Source organism: Corylus avellana, chromosome 7, assembly GCF_965113065.1.
Source record: "Corylus avellana chromosome 7, dhCorAvel1.hap1.2, whole genome shotgun sequence".
Classification (NCBI taxonomy): Eukaryota; Viridiplantae; Streptophyta; class Magnoliopsida; order Fagales; family Betulaceae; genus Corylus; species Corylus avellana.
This window is the reverse complement of record NC_142496.1, coordinates 27,349,093-27,362,143: the sequence shown is the minus strand read 5'-3', so window position 1 is coordinate 27,362,143 and position 13,051 is coordinate 27,349,093. Positions and strand designations below refer to the sequence as shown.

The 13,051-nt window shown below is 36.9% G+C and overlaps 1 protein-coding gene across 6 annotated transcripts; it reads right to left on the bottom strand.

Moving 5' to 3' along the window:
• Positions 1–3,767: 3,767 nt before the first annotated feature.
• Positions 3,768–12,834, bottom strand: PAH2 (phosphatidic acid phosphohydrolase 2). 6 transcript variants are annotated; one of them, XM_059597217.2, is made up of 12 exons: positions 11,351–12,834; positions 10,220–11,129; positions 9,375–9,955; positions 9,187–9,260; positions 8,045–8,129; positions 7,226–7,312; positions 7,050–7,122; positions 6,600–6,643; positions 5,431–5,559; positions 5,245–5,343; positions 4,664–4,801; positions 3,768–4,252 (listed from the first exon to the last, which is right to left on the bottom strand). In XM_059597217.2, the coding sequence occupies exons 1-11, from the start codon at positions 12,569–12,571 to the stop codon at positions 4,745–4,747; spliced, it is 3,360 nt and encodes a 1,119-aa protein (XP_059453200.2). In that variant the 5' UTR covers positions 12,572–12,834; the 3' UTR covers positions 3,768–4,252; positions 4,664–4,744. The 6 variants fall into 6 exon arrangements, with proteins under 6 accessions (XP_059453200.2, XP_059453205.2, XP_059453204.2 ...); XM_059597222.2 differs by having other exon boundaries at positions 4,664–4,984; positions 5,245–5,350; positions 9,375–9,682; positions 11,351–12,665; XM_059597221.2 differs by having other exon boundaries at positions 5,245–5,350; positions 9,375–9,682; positions 11,351–12,665.
• Positions 12,835–13,051: the final 217 nt, after the last annotated feature.

Below are 13,051 nucleotides of genomic sequence, written 5' to 3'. Positions count from 1 at the left end.
TTGGACCTCCTTGCAGATGCTACATTTATATGATGTGATGCCTTGAACAATTTTTTTTTTTTCTTCTTCAATTCCTACGAGATGTTTTAAACAATTAGATTTATTCAATTTGTATATTTGAATTTCTTGTTTACTTTTCATTTGGATAAATTGTACTTCTCACATAATATTGAAGAAAAAAGATAGAAACGATAGTTCTACTTAATTACTTTATACTCTTCTTGAATTGTATCCCAACTTTTCCATCGCTGGGCGTACAATAATTAAAGTTTCAATATTATACTCCCAAAAAATTTCGTACGTACGTGCTCAATCCTTTTTTTATTTTTCTTAATTAGCCCACGTACTCACCCTTGTGCATGCATATATATAACGAATCACGCGTATTTGCATTGATCAACTTTCTTTTTTTCTTTTTTCTTTTTTTTCATTTCCTGTTCTCTTGGGGAAGAACACAACTTTAGAGACAAAATATGTCAAATGATAAATTAATATTTTTTATTATCTTAAATTTTTAGGGTAAGTGATGATTTACCATGATGTTAGAGCAAATTAAAGTTTTGAATTTGAATTTTGTCTCTATCATTTACTTCCTAAATAGTAATTTAACAAAATCATAAAAGATTTTAATAGGGGAAAAAATGTACGATCTTAATTGTCATATACGTTTGGAGTAGTTATATATTAGTAAGACTGATCATGAACAAAAACTTAATTCAAGAACAGAAAAACCCACAAGATCAGAACATATCAAGTTGCACATGATCACATAATATCCTAGCTAGCTAGGTATAATTCCCGTAATGGTATTTTATTTTTCTTGTCTTTTGGTGGGATCCCTGGCCTGAAGATAAGTTGGAATAAATAAATTGCATGGGTACGTAGGCAATTAAACAGATACCCATTTTGATAAGATGAGTCGTGAGACGACTCAGAGTCAGAGTAAAGGCGTCCCAGATGGTTTGCTTACTGAGAAACAGATAAAGGAAATTTTCAAGGAACACGATGTGATGTGAATCATGATGGTTTGCTCAGCAAGTGATATCGCAGATCACTTGTGCTCATATCTTATGTGTTATTTCTGGATCTGGATCCCATACCATTTATGGAAAAATTGGAAATTCTTTAATTGTGTATCTTTGCCGTCCATTTTCATCCAACAGCCTACACTACTATGTTATGTGTCCCACTCAAATTTAAATAATAAAATATTAATTAAATTTAAAATAATAATAATAATAATAAAATTAAAATTAAATAAAAAAATTAAAATCAAATAATTAAAAAACTAGAATAGTCGGCCACCCCAACTGAGCCATGGGGGTGGCAAGAGCCGGTTGGGGGTGGCCGAAGCCACCCCATGGCCCCAGGTATGGTTCGGTCACCCTCTAGTGCCAAACCTAAAATATAGTTACCGGTCACCCATGGCCACGGGATGGTTGGGACACCCTTGGGGCCATGGATACCTATTAGATATAGAGAGTATTTCCAGCTATTAATTAGTGCATTAGTCATTATGGATACCAATAGCATTATATTATCATTGCTTTTACTCCCTTCTTTCTAAGATTCATGGATCAGAGTCTAAAGAACGAAAAGATCTAAAGGGGGCAGGCGAGGGTTTGGGAAATACCATCGAAAGAGAACAGGGTGGATGGAGCAAGTTCCTCCATTATTTTTCAAGTGGGATCAATCAATATAAAAATATGCGTGGATTGAAGTAGCAGTCTATTGTTTCTTGCCAAGCATCGGGCAATAGTTTTTCACTTTTGAATAATTATTCGAAATCCAATATGAGGAAGGATAAGATCCACGAGTGACGATATTAGGGCGACAACACACCTACACTATTATTATTTTTTATTTAATTATTTCACTAATTATAATGTATTACCTCTTTTTTCTTTTTTTTCAAATGTCCACACAAAAGAATGTATTACCTCTCTTTCAAAGTGGCTTTTGAATCGAATCGGCCTCCAATTGGCACCTACACTTGCTTCCAACTTTAGAATCCAAATATTCCTTTGGCCAAACCATTAATATTGTTATTCTTTTGGTCACCTTGGCTCATACCCACACCATACAAACAAATATAATTAATGCAGTTACTTTCCGCGCTGCTCAAAAAAAAAAAAAAAATCTTAAGTTAATAAAAAGAAAATGTAGTTTTTATTATTTAAATTAATATTTTAACAATTTTCTCATATGTAAATTCAAACTTTCCTTTAATAAGTACAACCACGCATATATATTTCGGGCTTATAACCCATATGAAGCCCACTGATACATAACACTCCATCATGAATAGTTAGACCCACATGAAGTCCACAAAACAAAGACAAACTCTATTTAACTCATTGCCTCTAGCACTTCCGCTTGTATCATAGCGCTTTAGAGTACTCTTGACCTGTTTGACAAAATGCCTCTTTACGTGCCTAAAGCTGTACATATGGGCATAACTGAAGAGCAGTTGAAATCCATTTTCAAACAACAAGATGCCAACGGCGTTGGTCGCCTTAGCAAGGAAGAGCTAAAGAAAGCTTTTCAACAATTCCCCTTCTCCCCCTCCCCGCTTTGAATAAAAAAATTAAAAAAAATGAAAGAAAAACAACTCGATCGGTTCACGCATACTCGGATTGAGAGCTCTCCGTGCCATCCACCATGTGGATGTCGACGGAGATGGATCCATTGGCACAGAGGAGCTGGAAGAAGTTGTGACATACGTACGCGCTTACTCTTGGATATAGCATCTAGGGTTTCTCTCAAACCTCTAATTAGAATAAGGTTTCTACCATGAGTAGTACTGTTTGTGTGCGAGTGTTGGCTTCCTTATTCAGCTGGGTAACAAGATAGACGACTAGTGCCTATTTTATGTTAATTTACTTAATAAATCATTTCAGCAGCCCTTGTTTCCATACTTGTTCCTGCTCAACATAATTATTGTGCCTATATATTATAATCTGTTCCAATAATCTTAAAAGAGTTGCCAAATTGCCAATAAAGTTTCATACCTTGACATTTGACAACGCCATAAAGTTGGTGCACCATCTAAATGCCGTAGAGATTCCGATGGGATTGATTCCAATTTCTTTTTTTTTTTTTTACCAAAATGCAGCCAATTAATCCGGCCCCTTAAAGAGAAAGGGCTCAAATGAAATTTACTTGTCTAAATAGGTAAACCCAGCACAAATTTTGAATTGTCCGAACACTTGTTTTGAACAAGTAAATCCCATTGGCCCATTTCGATCCCAATTATCCAATCAATTTGTTTCTCACATATAAAAGAGCTAATGACAGCAAGATGAGCATTTGCTCAAGATTTGGAATCGATCTGCTCTCAAAATTATTTTCATTTTTCTTTTATTGGTCTGATTTCTCCTCGTACCGTGTTATTGAGAATTATGAGATGTCGGATGTTTGGGCCAAACATGGAAGAGGCCCATCAAAAGTTTGTTAAGTAGTTTTTCCTACATACACTTCAAGCCTAGCAGGCTTTGTATACTTGTCATTACGCTCATCTTAAAGAGTAAAAATTTCTAAGTAGCTCACAAGGGTAGACATGTTAATTTCTAAGGTTGTCTGTCTCCAGATTCTATTCCTCAAAAGGTGACAGTTGCTTTGGAATCGGACTCTCTATCCTCATCCTTTGCCTTTTCTGTAATTTTTTATTTTTCTCCCTTTTCTCTTTTGATTCTTCCTGTTCTGGTTTGCTTTTATTCTAACACTTTTCCAAGCTATGAAAACAAAAACAAAATGATTCTGCTTCGAGACTAACGTACTCAAAAAAGACAAGTTGAACAAGCAATAGTAACATCAGTAGAAGAAATATTACAGTACAAAATTAAGATGAAAAAGAAGCCATAATAATCATCCCGTGGAAAAGGGAAAGAGAAAAAGGATCCTGTCATATACACATAACTGCAATCAACTATAAACTGGGTATCACCTAGCTATGAACGGATCAAGAGAAACTATTTTAAGAGAATTTTTACACCAGAACAAACTATGCCTAACTAGTTGGATTTCAACAGATGATTACGTATTGGATTGTTAGTAAATGGCAAGAGCAGACCACAAAACTGATTTTTTTTTTTGCTAATTTTAATGTATCCAGGCAGGGTACAGGAGTGACAGATCCAACTCCTCTACTGTAAATCTGCTATAGCTACTTTCTGGTTGCCAATTAAATAGCCAGCCAAGCAAAAATATGAACAAAGTGGGACTTCTGCCATCAGCATTGGTCACATATACCCTGCATCATTTGTCACCAAAATAATAATCAATCGATATGAGATACCCAAATGCAAAAACCTCGAATGAATGTGACTGTGTATCCGGTAAAGCCGCAGTGCAAAGTGCTAAAAGTTCACAGAAATTACTGTCTCAGGTCTACGATAGTTGTCTTAGGGGACTGCCAATCATGTTTCAATTCTACAAAATAAGAAGCCCCTTTCTCTGGAGTTTTGGTTTGTTCAATACTTGCTAGAAAAGTGTTTCCAAACATTACAAATTTTAGTTTGGTGAACTCTTTCAGAATAAATTTCTATGACAGAAGCTACAAGGTTGAAAAATCCATTGAAATGGTAGGTAGATATTCAGAAGAAAACCCAAAATTCTATCCTAGGAATTTGAGAAGCAAAGCAAAGCTCAGATCAGAATTTACCAGCATAATTCCATACAGGCACTTGCAACACCAATCCCTCTCCACGTGGAGAGGGTTAATCAGTTAATGTGGCTGACCCCTTCAAACATGGAGTACAGGAGGCGGCAACTTCCAATAATTCCACGAATTGAAATCCTCCTGTAATATTCCACCAAATATTAGCGAGACCTGAAAATTTAAACACAATTTCTCTGCGGAGATGATGGGCCATGTAAAGTTTCTTAAGCTAACATCCGATTATTTGGGAATAAAGCTCAATTCAGTTGACATGGGCCGAGTAGAGGATGGTGCATGTAAAGTCATCCTGACTCAGTTGACAAGCTGCTCATTTGAAAGATAGAAAATTTAGGAACACAATGGAGTCAAAAAGTAGTAGAAGTACTTTCCACGTGAGGGAAAGATAAAAGAGCTCCTGAGCCAAGTTGCCTCTCAAAACAATGTGCTCAAGTACAAATTTCCAGTTGCAGGAAAAATGGGGTAGAGAAATACTGAGTTTGATGCCCGACTTATTAGCAATTGTTTTTGCAAAACAGCTCCTGAATAATCACCAGTTCAGAATAGAAAAGGGTTACAAACCAAACCTGCTCAGACGAGGTCATAGGTGGAAACATGTCATGCACAAGAGCATGAAGTGAACCATATGATCTTGTGTCAACACGGCGGTTTATAGCAACTGCACCCTGCAAACTTTATATATTAGAAAGATTGGTGTAACAATTTTAGAGGCATTAGATTACTATTTTTGAACCATGATGGGCTTAAATTACCTTCGGATTAATAATAAAAACTTTTCCTTTCGGGATTCCAACCTTAAGGTAGCTAAATTCATCAGTATCTCTGTTTCCAAAACCAGCATAGAATGGATTGCAATCAGAAGGAAACAATGCCCTGATATCCTGGAGAATTGGAGAATAAAAAAGCATTAAATGCCTCCTGTTTCAAGTGAAATGGTACTAGATAATTAATCAAGAATTCAATAGATGATCCCTCCCTCCTATTTGAAGGGTACACATGGGGTCGCAAACCCCGAGTATACATTAAAATAAGAGAAAAATATTATAACACAGATTCTAGAAGCATGTTATCAGAAATTTTAAGCTAAAGGATTCCCTGAGACGGATCACCCAAAAAAAAAAAAAAAAAAAAATCATTTAAAAAGCCTACTTTGCAAATTTCATAGTATTATCATTCACAACTACACTCTTTGAAGGGTGGAGGTGTATATAGCTGATGAAAAGGCAAAATATTATCAGAAATTTTAGAAATTTTAAGCCATAGGACGTCATGAGATAAATCTGCAACGAACATCATTTAAAAGAATACTTCATAACTCTTTTTTTTTTTTTATAAGAATACTTCATAACTCTGATAGTATTATCATTTCAAAGTACGAACTATATCCTTATGGCCAGGTTTAATGTGGATGTAAAGAAAGAGTTGCCTATACATCATGCTCTTCCTTTCCACGACATGCATTTGAAGCCCATCACATGATTCACAGAACCTAGGTTTTCTTACCTTAACAATGTTTCTACTAAAATGATTTCATGAACTTAAAAAGTCTTATAAACACCCCTGAAAGTTTATCAGTATATTGTCTTTCAGATAGTTTTTGTGTTTAACCAAAAATAATGAAATGGGTCTTTTACTGAGAGTCTAGAAACTCCTTGCCTTTTTTTTTGGATGAATTAGAATCTCCTTGCTTAAACAAGTAAAAACTGCAAAGAAATTAAAAAACTCTTTTCTGGGCATAGTGAATTAATTTGAAATTTTACAAGACACAATGCACTCAATTTATATTTTACACACAACACATTTAAAAATAATTTACTAGCAGTACTAATCTCAGGATATGAATGGATTACATAACAACAGAATTATCAGGATGGAGAAGTTGCACATGTCAAAATAAATAAGTCAATGGCAGGGAAGCAACCTCTAAGCATGAGATCTTGAATTCATGAGGAGCCCTCCTGATTACTGAGAAAACAGATAGAATGCCTCAGATCACACATTAAAAATTAGAAAAAAATAATAATTAACATGGCATATGAAAACAATTAACATGATAGGGAAAGAGATATTTGCTATGTGTTACTTATCAAAAAAAAAAAAGGATATTCGCTATGTGTAAGCTACAAAGGCATCCTACTTAGAGGATAATAATTTAAAGTTTGTCCATTAACATGTTACATAACAAGAAAGTATCCAACCCCGCTTATCTTTAAGGAAGCTCATAGTGAAAGTTATATTACCAGGATTAGTGCAGGGCTCACCAACAGACAGACAGACAAGATGCTTGATAATTAATCAACATAAATTGAAAATAAAAGCAATCCCTGCAAAATGTCCTCAAAAACAGAAAATTGCATATGCCACCAGTTACCTTCTCGATATAGAGAAGGAAAAAGTCCATCGGGAGAAATAACAACAGGCCCATCTGGTAAAGCCTTCCCATCCTGCACGTATGAAAACAAGCAAATAAACATAAAGTTTAGGCTTTCTTGATTTGAATGTTTCAACCTCAATACAGATTTAGGCCTCAATTGCTGTATGCATCACCTGCTTAAGGTTGAATAGAAATTGTCTAGTGTGATAAGCCTGAGAAATTGCACGTGCACTAAGAAAAAGCAATTGATACCCGTTTTCCTGCAAAACACAGAAAAGAAGGGGAAATTTTGGTTCTCTATACAACTATAATGTTGTCCGACATTACCACAATGTAACAAACCAACAGAAACTGTGTGCCTTCTGATTATCCAACAACAACAAAAACAAAGAACCAAACCCAAATCAAACCAAAACAAAGTTAAATCACCACTTGTCTAAAAAGCTTAAGCTGATAGGAAGAGTTAATCACTTAATCAATACTTAAACACTACACGTGGAATATTTAATTTAAATAGGGGGTGAGTTGATGGAGTCAAGGTTCGATCCCAAGACCTTTAACTCTGATACCATGTTAAATCACCACTTGTCCTAAAAGCTTAAGCTGATAAGAAGAGGTAAATTTAATCATTTAATCAATATTTAAACAAACAAAACATAAAACAATCTATGCATTTATGAACTCCAAAAGGTGAAAACGTGACAAAAAAAAATGATTCCTAGCCAGTAACATGAACTGCATTTTGTAGGATTGTGAAAATCGTAGACTGAATAGCTTAGTGGGTAAGATCATTTTATAGAAGATAACTTGAATTGCATTTGCAGGATGATGAAAACACAGACTCAATAGTTTGGTGGGCTAAAGATGGGCCTCCAAATTTTAGTTTGTGGAGCCAAGCCCACCAGGGTTTCCCTCATGCACAATGAGTTATGAGTGCAATGTGAAAAATGTCCTTCAATCAGAAAACAATTTGAATATGGTATGCAACAAACCTTAATGGCCGAAAATAAATGAGCAACGCCTGTTTGTGACCAATCGATCCCAACCAAAGGCATGAACTGACCTAGAACATCCGATCTGTAATAACAATGCAAAAAAAGAGGAATTAGATACGTCATGGATAAACCCAGCCTTCAGTAAAGTGAGCCTTGAAACAGAACCAAGTCATGGAAGTAACCTATTGGAAGACTTTTCAACAGCAAAGAGTTTTTTTTTTTTTACGCAATGCTAATTTTAAAAAACAAAGTGAGCAGAGTAAAATTAGGAACATCAAGGACAGTTTGAGATAGAAAATATTAAGTAATAAATATTCATATTACCCAGCTCTGAAGAAGTTCAACAAAAGAGTGGTCAATTCATAAACCAGCTAATGCTAAAGCCACATGCATTATAAAGAAGCGACCAAAATGTACACAGAACACTGGGGGGTGAAGAAGTAGAAGGCAGCCCACGTTCATAACACAAAGAGTTGGGGAAAAAAATTTCACCTTCACCTCTCATCACTTTCTGTTCTTGTATGTTTCCTTTACTCATACTGGAATTTACCACCATTATGCATTTAATGTAAACAAGCTCAAATCTATATATCTACCTTGCATCCAAGCACAAATCCATAGGATATCCTACAGAGAGGCAGACAAAAACTAGTATAGCAATATAGAAGATAAAAAATTCTCAAGAAAAAAACACATAAGAATATCTGCCACCATCTTTTCTACCTATTTGTAACAACCCACGATTTATACATTAATCAGTCAACAGTGTTTTAAATTATGATACTTCTTTTTAAGGTTAAGTTACAAAAGCACCCAGCAGGTCTTAAACTCACGGCCTCACAGTCCGCCACATTATTATGAGAGGAGCAGGTGCTATTTGGGTTAGAGCTCACTGGCATTTGTTCAGTTAGGATACATATGATAAAATCCCAAAATACCTAGTTTCCACTGCTCTGTAAATGATATGAATTTATTTTGGGTTAAAGTTAAGTACCTTGCAGTTTTCTTAGCTCCTAAAATAATACTAGAATGCAAGAAATAGAACTGAACATTTAAAAATGAGTTATAAACTGTAACCATTTTCCAAAACAATGCACCAAGAAAAACTCTACCGCACTAAAGAGAGAGGATACCCTTACTTTGTAATTGTCCCATCCACGTCTGAGATTACTATACGAGTGTTCCATTTCCACAAATATATTCTCGCATCAACCTGTTGCGTAACAAGGTTATACATAAGCACACTTATAACACACACAAACATTTGCACATTCGAAGAAGACTTCAGCTAGAAAAAGAGATTTCTAAGTAGAAGATGCAGAACAACCTGTTGCTTCCCCAGCATCGCCGTGGAGAATGTGAAGGTTACTGTGTTCCTCCCTTCCTTTAGATTCATGGATGCTAGTTGCTCAGACGTTGGAGTCATTGCCCTAACAATCTTCCTCACCACCTTCGGTTTAAACACATCTTTATCTCCATCCATCCCCGTGGTGCTCTCTGAAGCATTCTCAGCATCAGAATTTCTGACATCATTCAGAACTGGCTGCAAACCCTTCTTGGACCTTGATTTCCTGAGAGAAAAAGGCCAAATCCTCCAGCCTCCCCTAGAGGCAATACTGGATTTTGATGGATCTCCTGTAAGAGATTTTTCAACTTTGTCAACTGCTATCATGCCTGTTGGTTCAAATATTTGTTCACTTCCAAATGAGACCATCCCTAACATAATAGGACCAGCCACATCCCATGGGAAATAACGGCCATCAATTTTGACAACAAGCCTATCATCCTTCACAACCTCAGGACCTAGAGAGGTAAATCTATTTACATCCAACTTTTCAGCATCAAATGCTTGAGAAGCTGCATCAACCCCCATCCCTTCATACAACAAGTGCTTGCAAAGAGATATCTCTGCATAAAGCACAATATATGTGACTCTCTCCAGTTTTCCGCTTGAGGAGCATTTACACTGAAGGAGAAAAAAAGAGAGTTCCATTTTTGTTTTTCATTGCAATTATAGGAATATGCGCAATATTTAGAGTCAAGTATGCTGTAAATGGAAAGTTATAATGTGAACTAAAAAATATGAGATAATTGCATTTCAGTGTCCAAGCATCCCAAAAAAGTAAAGTAGATCGTAAATATGAAATTGCAAACATATAAAAGTTTTCTTACCGACTGCAGAATTGGCAAGAACATTTATAGGCTCCACTGAAATCTGTATATCCTCAATATTTGGCTGCTCCGGTGCCAATTGTGGATCTTTATCAGACTTTATATAGCTTGAATCATCTTTGCTCTGCAATTTTGAATTCAAGGATTTGGAACTTGAATCCAGTGATTGGCTGAGAGGACGACGAAAGTCATGTGCATCTGGACTTACGGTGTGTGACCACAAATTGGGCAACGATTCTACGGGCAGACCAACGTCCTCATAAGCTTTATGACTTCTAGGTATGATGATGGGGCTTGATGATATCCTTAATTTTTCTGTCGAGCCTTCAAGATCAATAAATGGATTCTCTTGAGCAGATTTTTCAGAAAACAAAGATGGGTCATATCTTTCATTGACTGACCCATTTGCTTCTTTAATGCCTTCAGGACCACTTGAGGGACTTTCTTTATCCACATGCACTGGAGATATTGACTCCATGCGCTGCACCTCACTGATTTCATCAAGGTCACCGAACAGAAACTGTTCTTCCTCTGAACTCCCAGATGACAATGTACTTATTGCTTTTGTTGGGACACAGTCACCAATAGACTCCAAAGAAGGTGGGAACTTGCTTGTGATTTCTTCATCCTTGTTGGTTTCCTTATCTTGAGCCTGATGAGCTGAGTTGCTGAAACCGGAAATGGTGCAAATGCTCTGTGACTCTAATTTGTCATCTAAACCAAGTGTTGGGTCCGCACTGACCATTTGGGTATCGACTTCTGGTGCTATCGGTGACCCTTCAAGGTCCATCACATTGCATTTATGTATGAAAGAATGAGAAGGATTCATTTGCTGGGAATGATTCTCAGCATCCTCCACTGGTTGTGTCTGAAAATCACCACCTTCAGCAACATGAAGAGTAACTGTATCCTGATAACGAACTTCCAAAACCTTACTTAGTGTCAACAAATAAGTGTATATCAATTGAAGAAACAGGTTCAGTTATGTTATTTCTGTTCGAGTTTATAGTAGTTTTCACTGTCAACTATCTTGGTATCATGAAATTATTTGCAATGATGAGCCTTATACGCTAAAAAGTTGTTTCCATGTTCCTTGCTTATAATATACCAGATTCAGATATAAAGAGTTACCTCCGATAGCAGTTCAGTTGTTGAATGCAGCATTTCAGCATGAACATGGACTTCCACGTGTCCTCCACGAGTTTGTTCACTGGAACCATCCATTGCCACTATTGCTCCCTCAGATGTTTCACAATATATAAATGAGCGAACACTACCTGTTTCACTCTCCTCCTGGGAAATGCCACAGACTGGCAAAACATTCGTTACATGGAAAACCTGTTCTTCATCAGTATGCTTTCCAAGGTGCTCTTCATGCTCAATGGAATATTGAACTTTTACATTCTCATCATTTTCAGTATCATCCCCCACGTCAATCTTTCTTGATAATGTAGACATCACCTCGCATTTCCCTTCCAAAACACCTTCATCTGCAACAGAAGTTTCAGTAACTTGTTCTGGGGTGTTAAAACATGCAACTTCTATTCTAGTTTCCTCAACAAAACTTGGAAGATTTTCAAATCCAGGGGGAGAGCTTTCACCCATTTGCTCATTGTGGGAACCAGTTTCCTTGTGCACATCTTTATTGGCATTGCCATGCTCAGATGAGCTCACCTCGCCTTTTCCATCAGTAATCTGCACATCTTTATTATAAGCATTATCTTTCCGAGGTTTATTAATATGAAGATTGGTAGACCAATTAACCTCCAAGAGGTTGGCTGCAATCTCAGCACGCTCCAATGAATCTGCCCTTGCCACGTCATCATCACCCTCTCCCGCCTGATTCATCGACCTCCTCCGGCCAAAAACATGCCCAAGTATCCTTGGCCGCCGGGAAGTAGTCCTTGCCAAAGCCTTCCCATTCCTCAAAACATCAATTTTATCAGCTGAATTCGACGTATTAGCATCAAAATGGTAACTTCTGGACTTCAAAGGCCGCCGCCTATCATTCTGGAACCGCCCATCCGTCTCATCCCCAGAGGACACAGAATATGGTACAGTTTCCCCTTCTTCCACATCTATCTCCGTGAGAAAGTAAGCTTCCCCTTTATGATCCAAATACATGTGGAAATCAGCTTCCACTCCATTGACACTAATCTTGACCACCTTCTCCTTGGCCTTCAAAACCCCTTGAAATTTCCCAAACCGAACATACCAAGGCGATGACTTGAAGCGCCCATCTTGCTGTTCAACTACAATTATATCCACCGCCCCACCAAATGGATGGAATGGGCCGGAGACGGTGTACACCCCCCTGGTGATATAGCTACTTAGCCGCTCCACCGCGTACATCTTTAAACCACCCAGATAATAAAATCTCACAATCCAATCATAATTTCTAAGAGCCCGTCTGATTGCCCCCCACAAATATGTGAGCTTTATAAAATTAAAACAACAAGAACCCCTATATTCCAAGTACCCAGATCGCAAAATCCCAAGATTACAACTCAAAATTTCCGTACTTTTTGGCTCAAAAGCAATTAATATGTAGATAAGATAAAACACAAACGCCGCCCTCAAATACCCAACAAGATATATTAAGGAACAGCAACGAACTCAACGATTGTGTAATTTTTCAACAACCCAAATTAAAAAACAAACGAACTTTATTAATCAAATACCAAAACCCAACTCGGATTCTGTGTTTCTCTCTCTCTCTGTTGCACACATACTTTTTGAAAGACGAACCGATTTAAAAAAATGGCTAAGAACCAACCAAACCCAAATAAATACGCACCTCCAAGAAGAAGAAGAGCAGTTGGCGCAATAAAA

Coding starts and splice junctions, on each gene's coding strand:
- PAH2 (XM_059597217.2), bottom strand. CDS start 12,571: ATGTACGCGGTGGAGCGGCTAAGTAGCTATATCACCAGGGGGGTGTAC. Junction 11,130..11,350: donor CAACTGAACTGCTATCGGAG/GTAACTCTTTAT, acceptor GTTCGTTATCAG/GATACAGTTACTCTTCATGT. Junction 9,956..10,219: donor TCTTGCCAATTCTGCAGTCG/GTAAGAAAACTT, acceptor TGCTTTATGCAG/AGATATCTCTTTGCAAGCAC.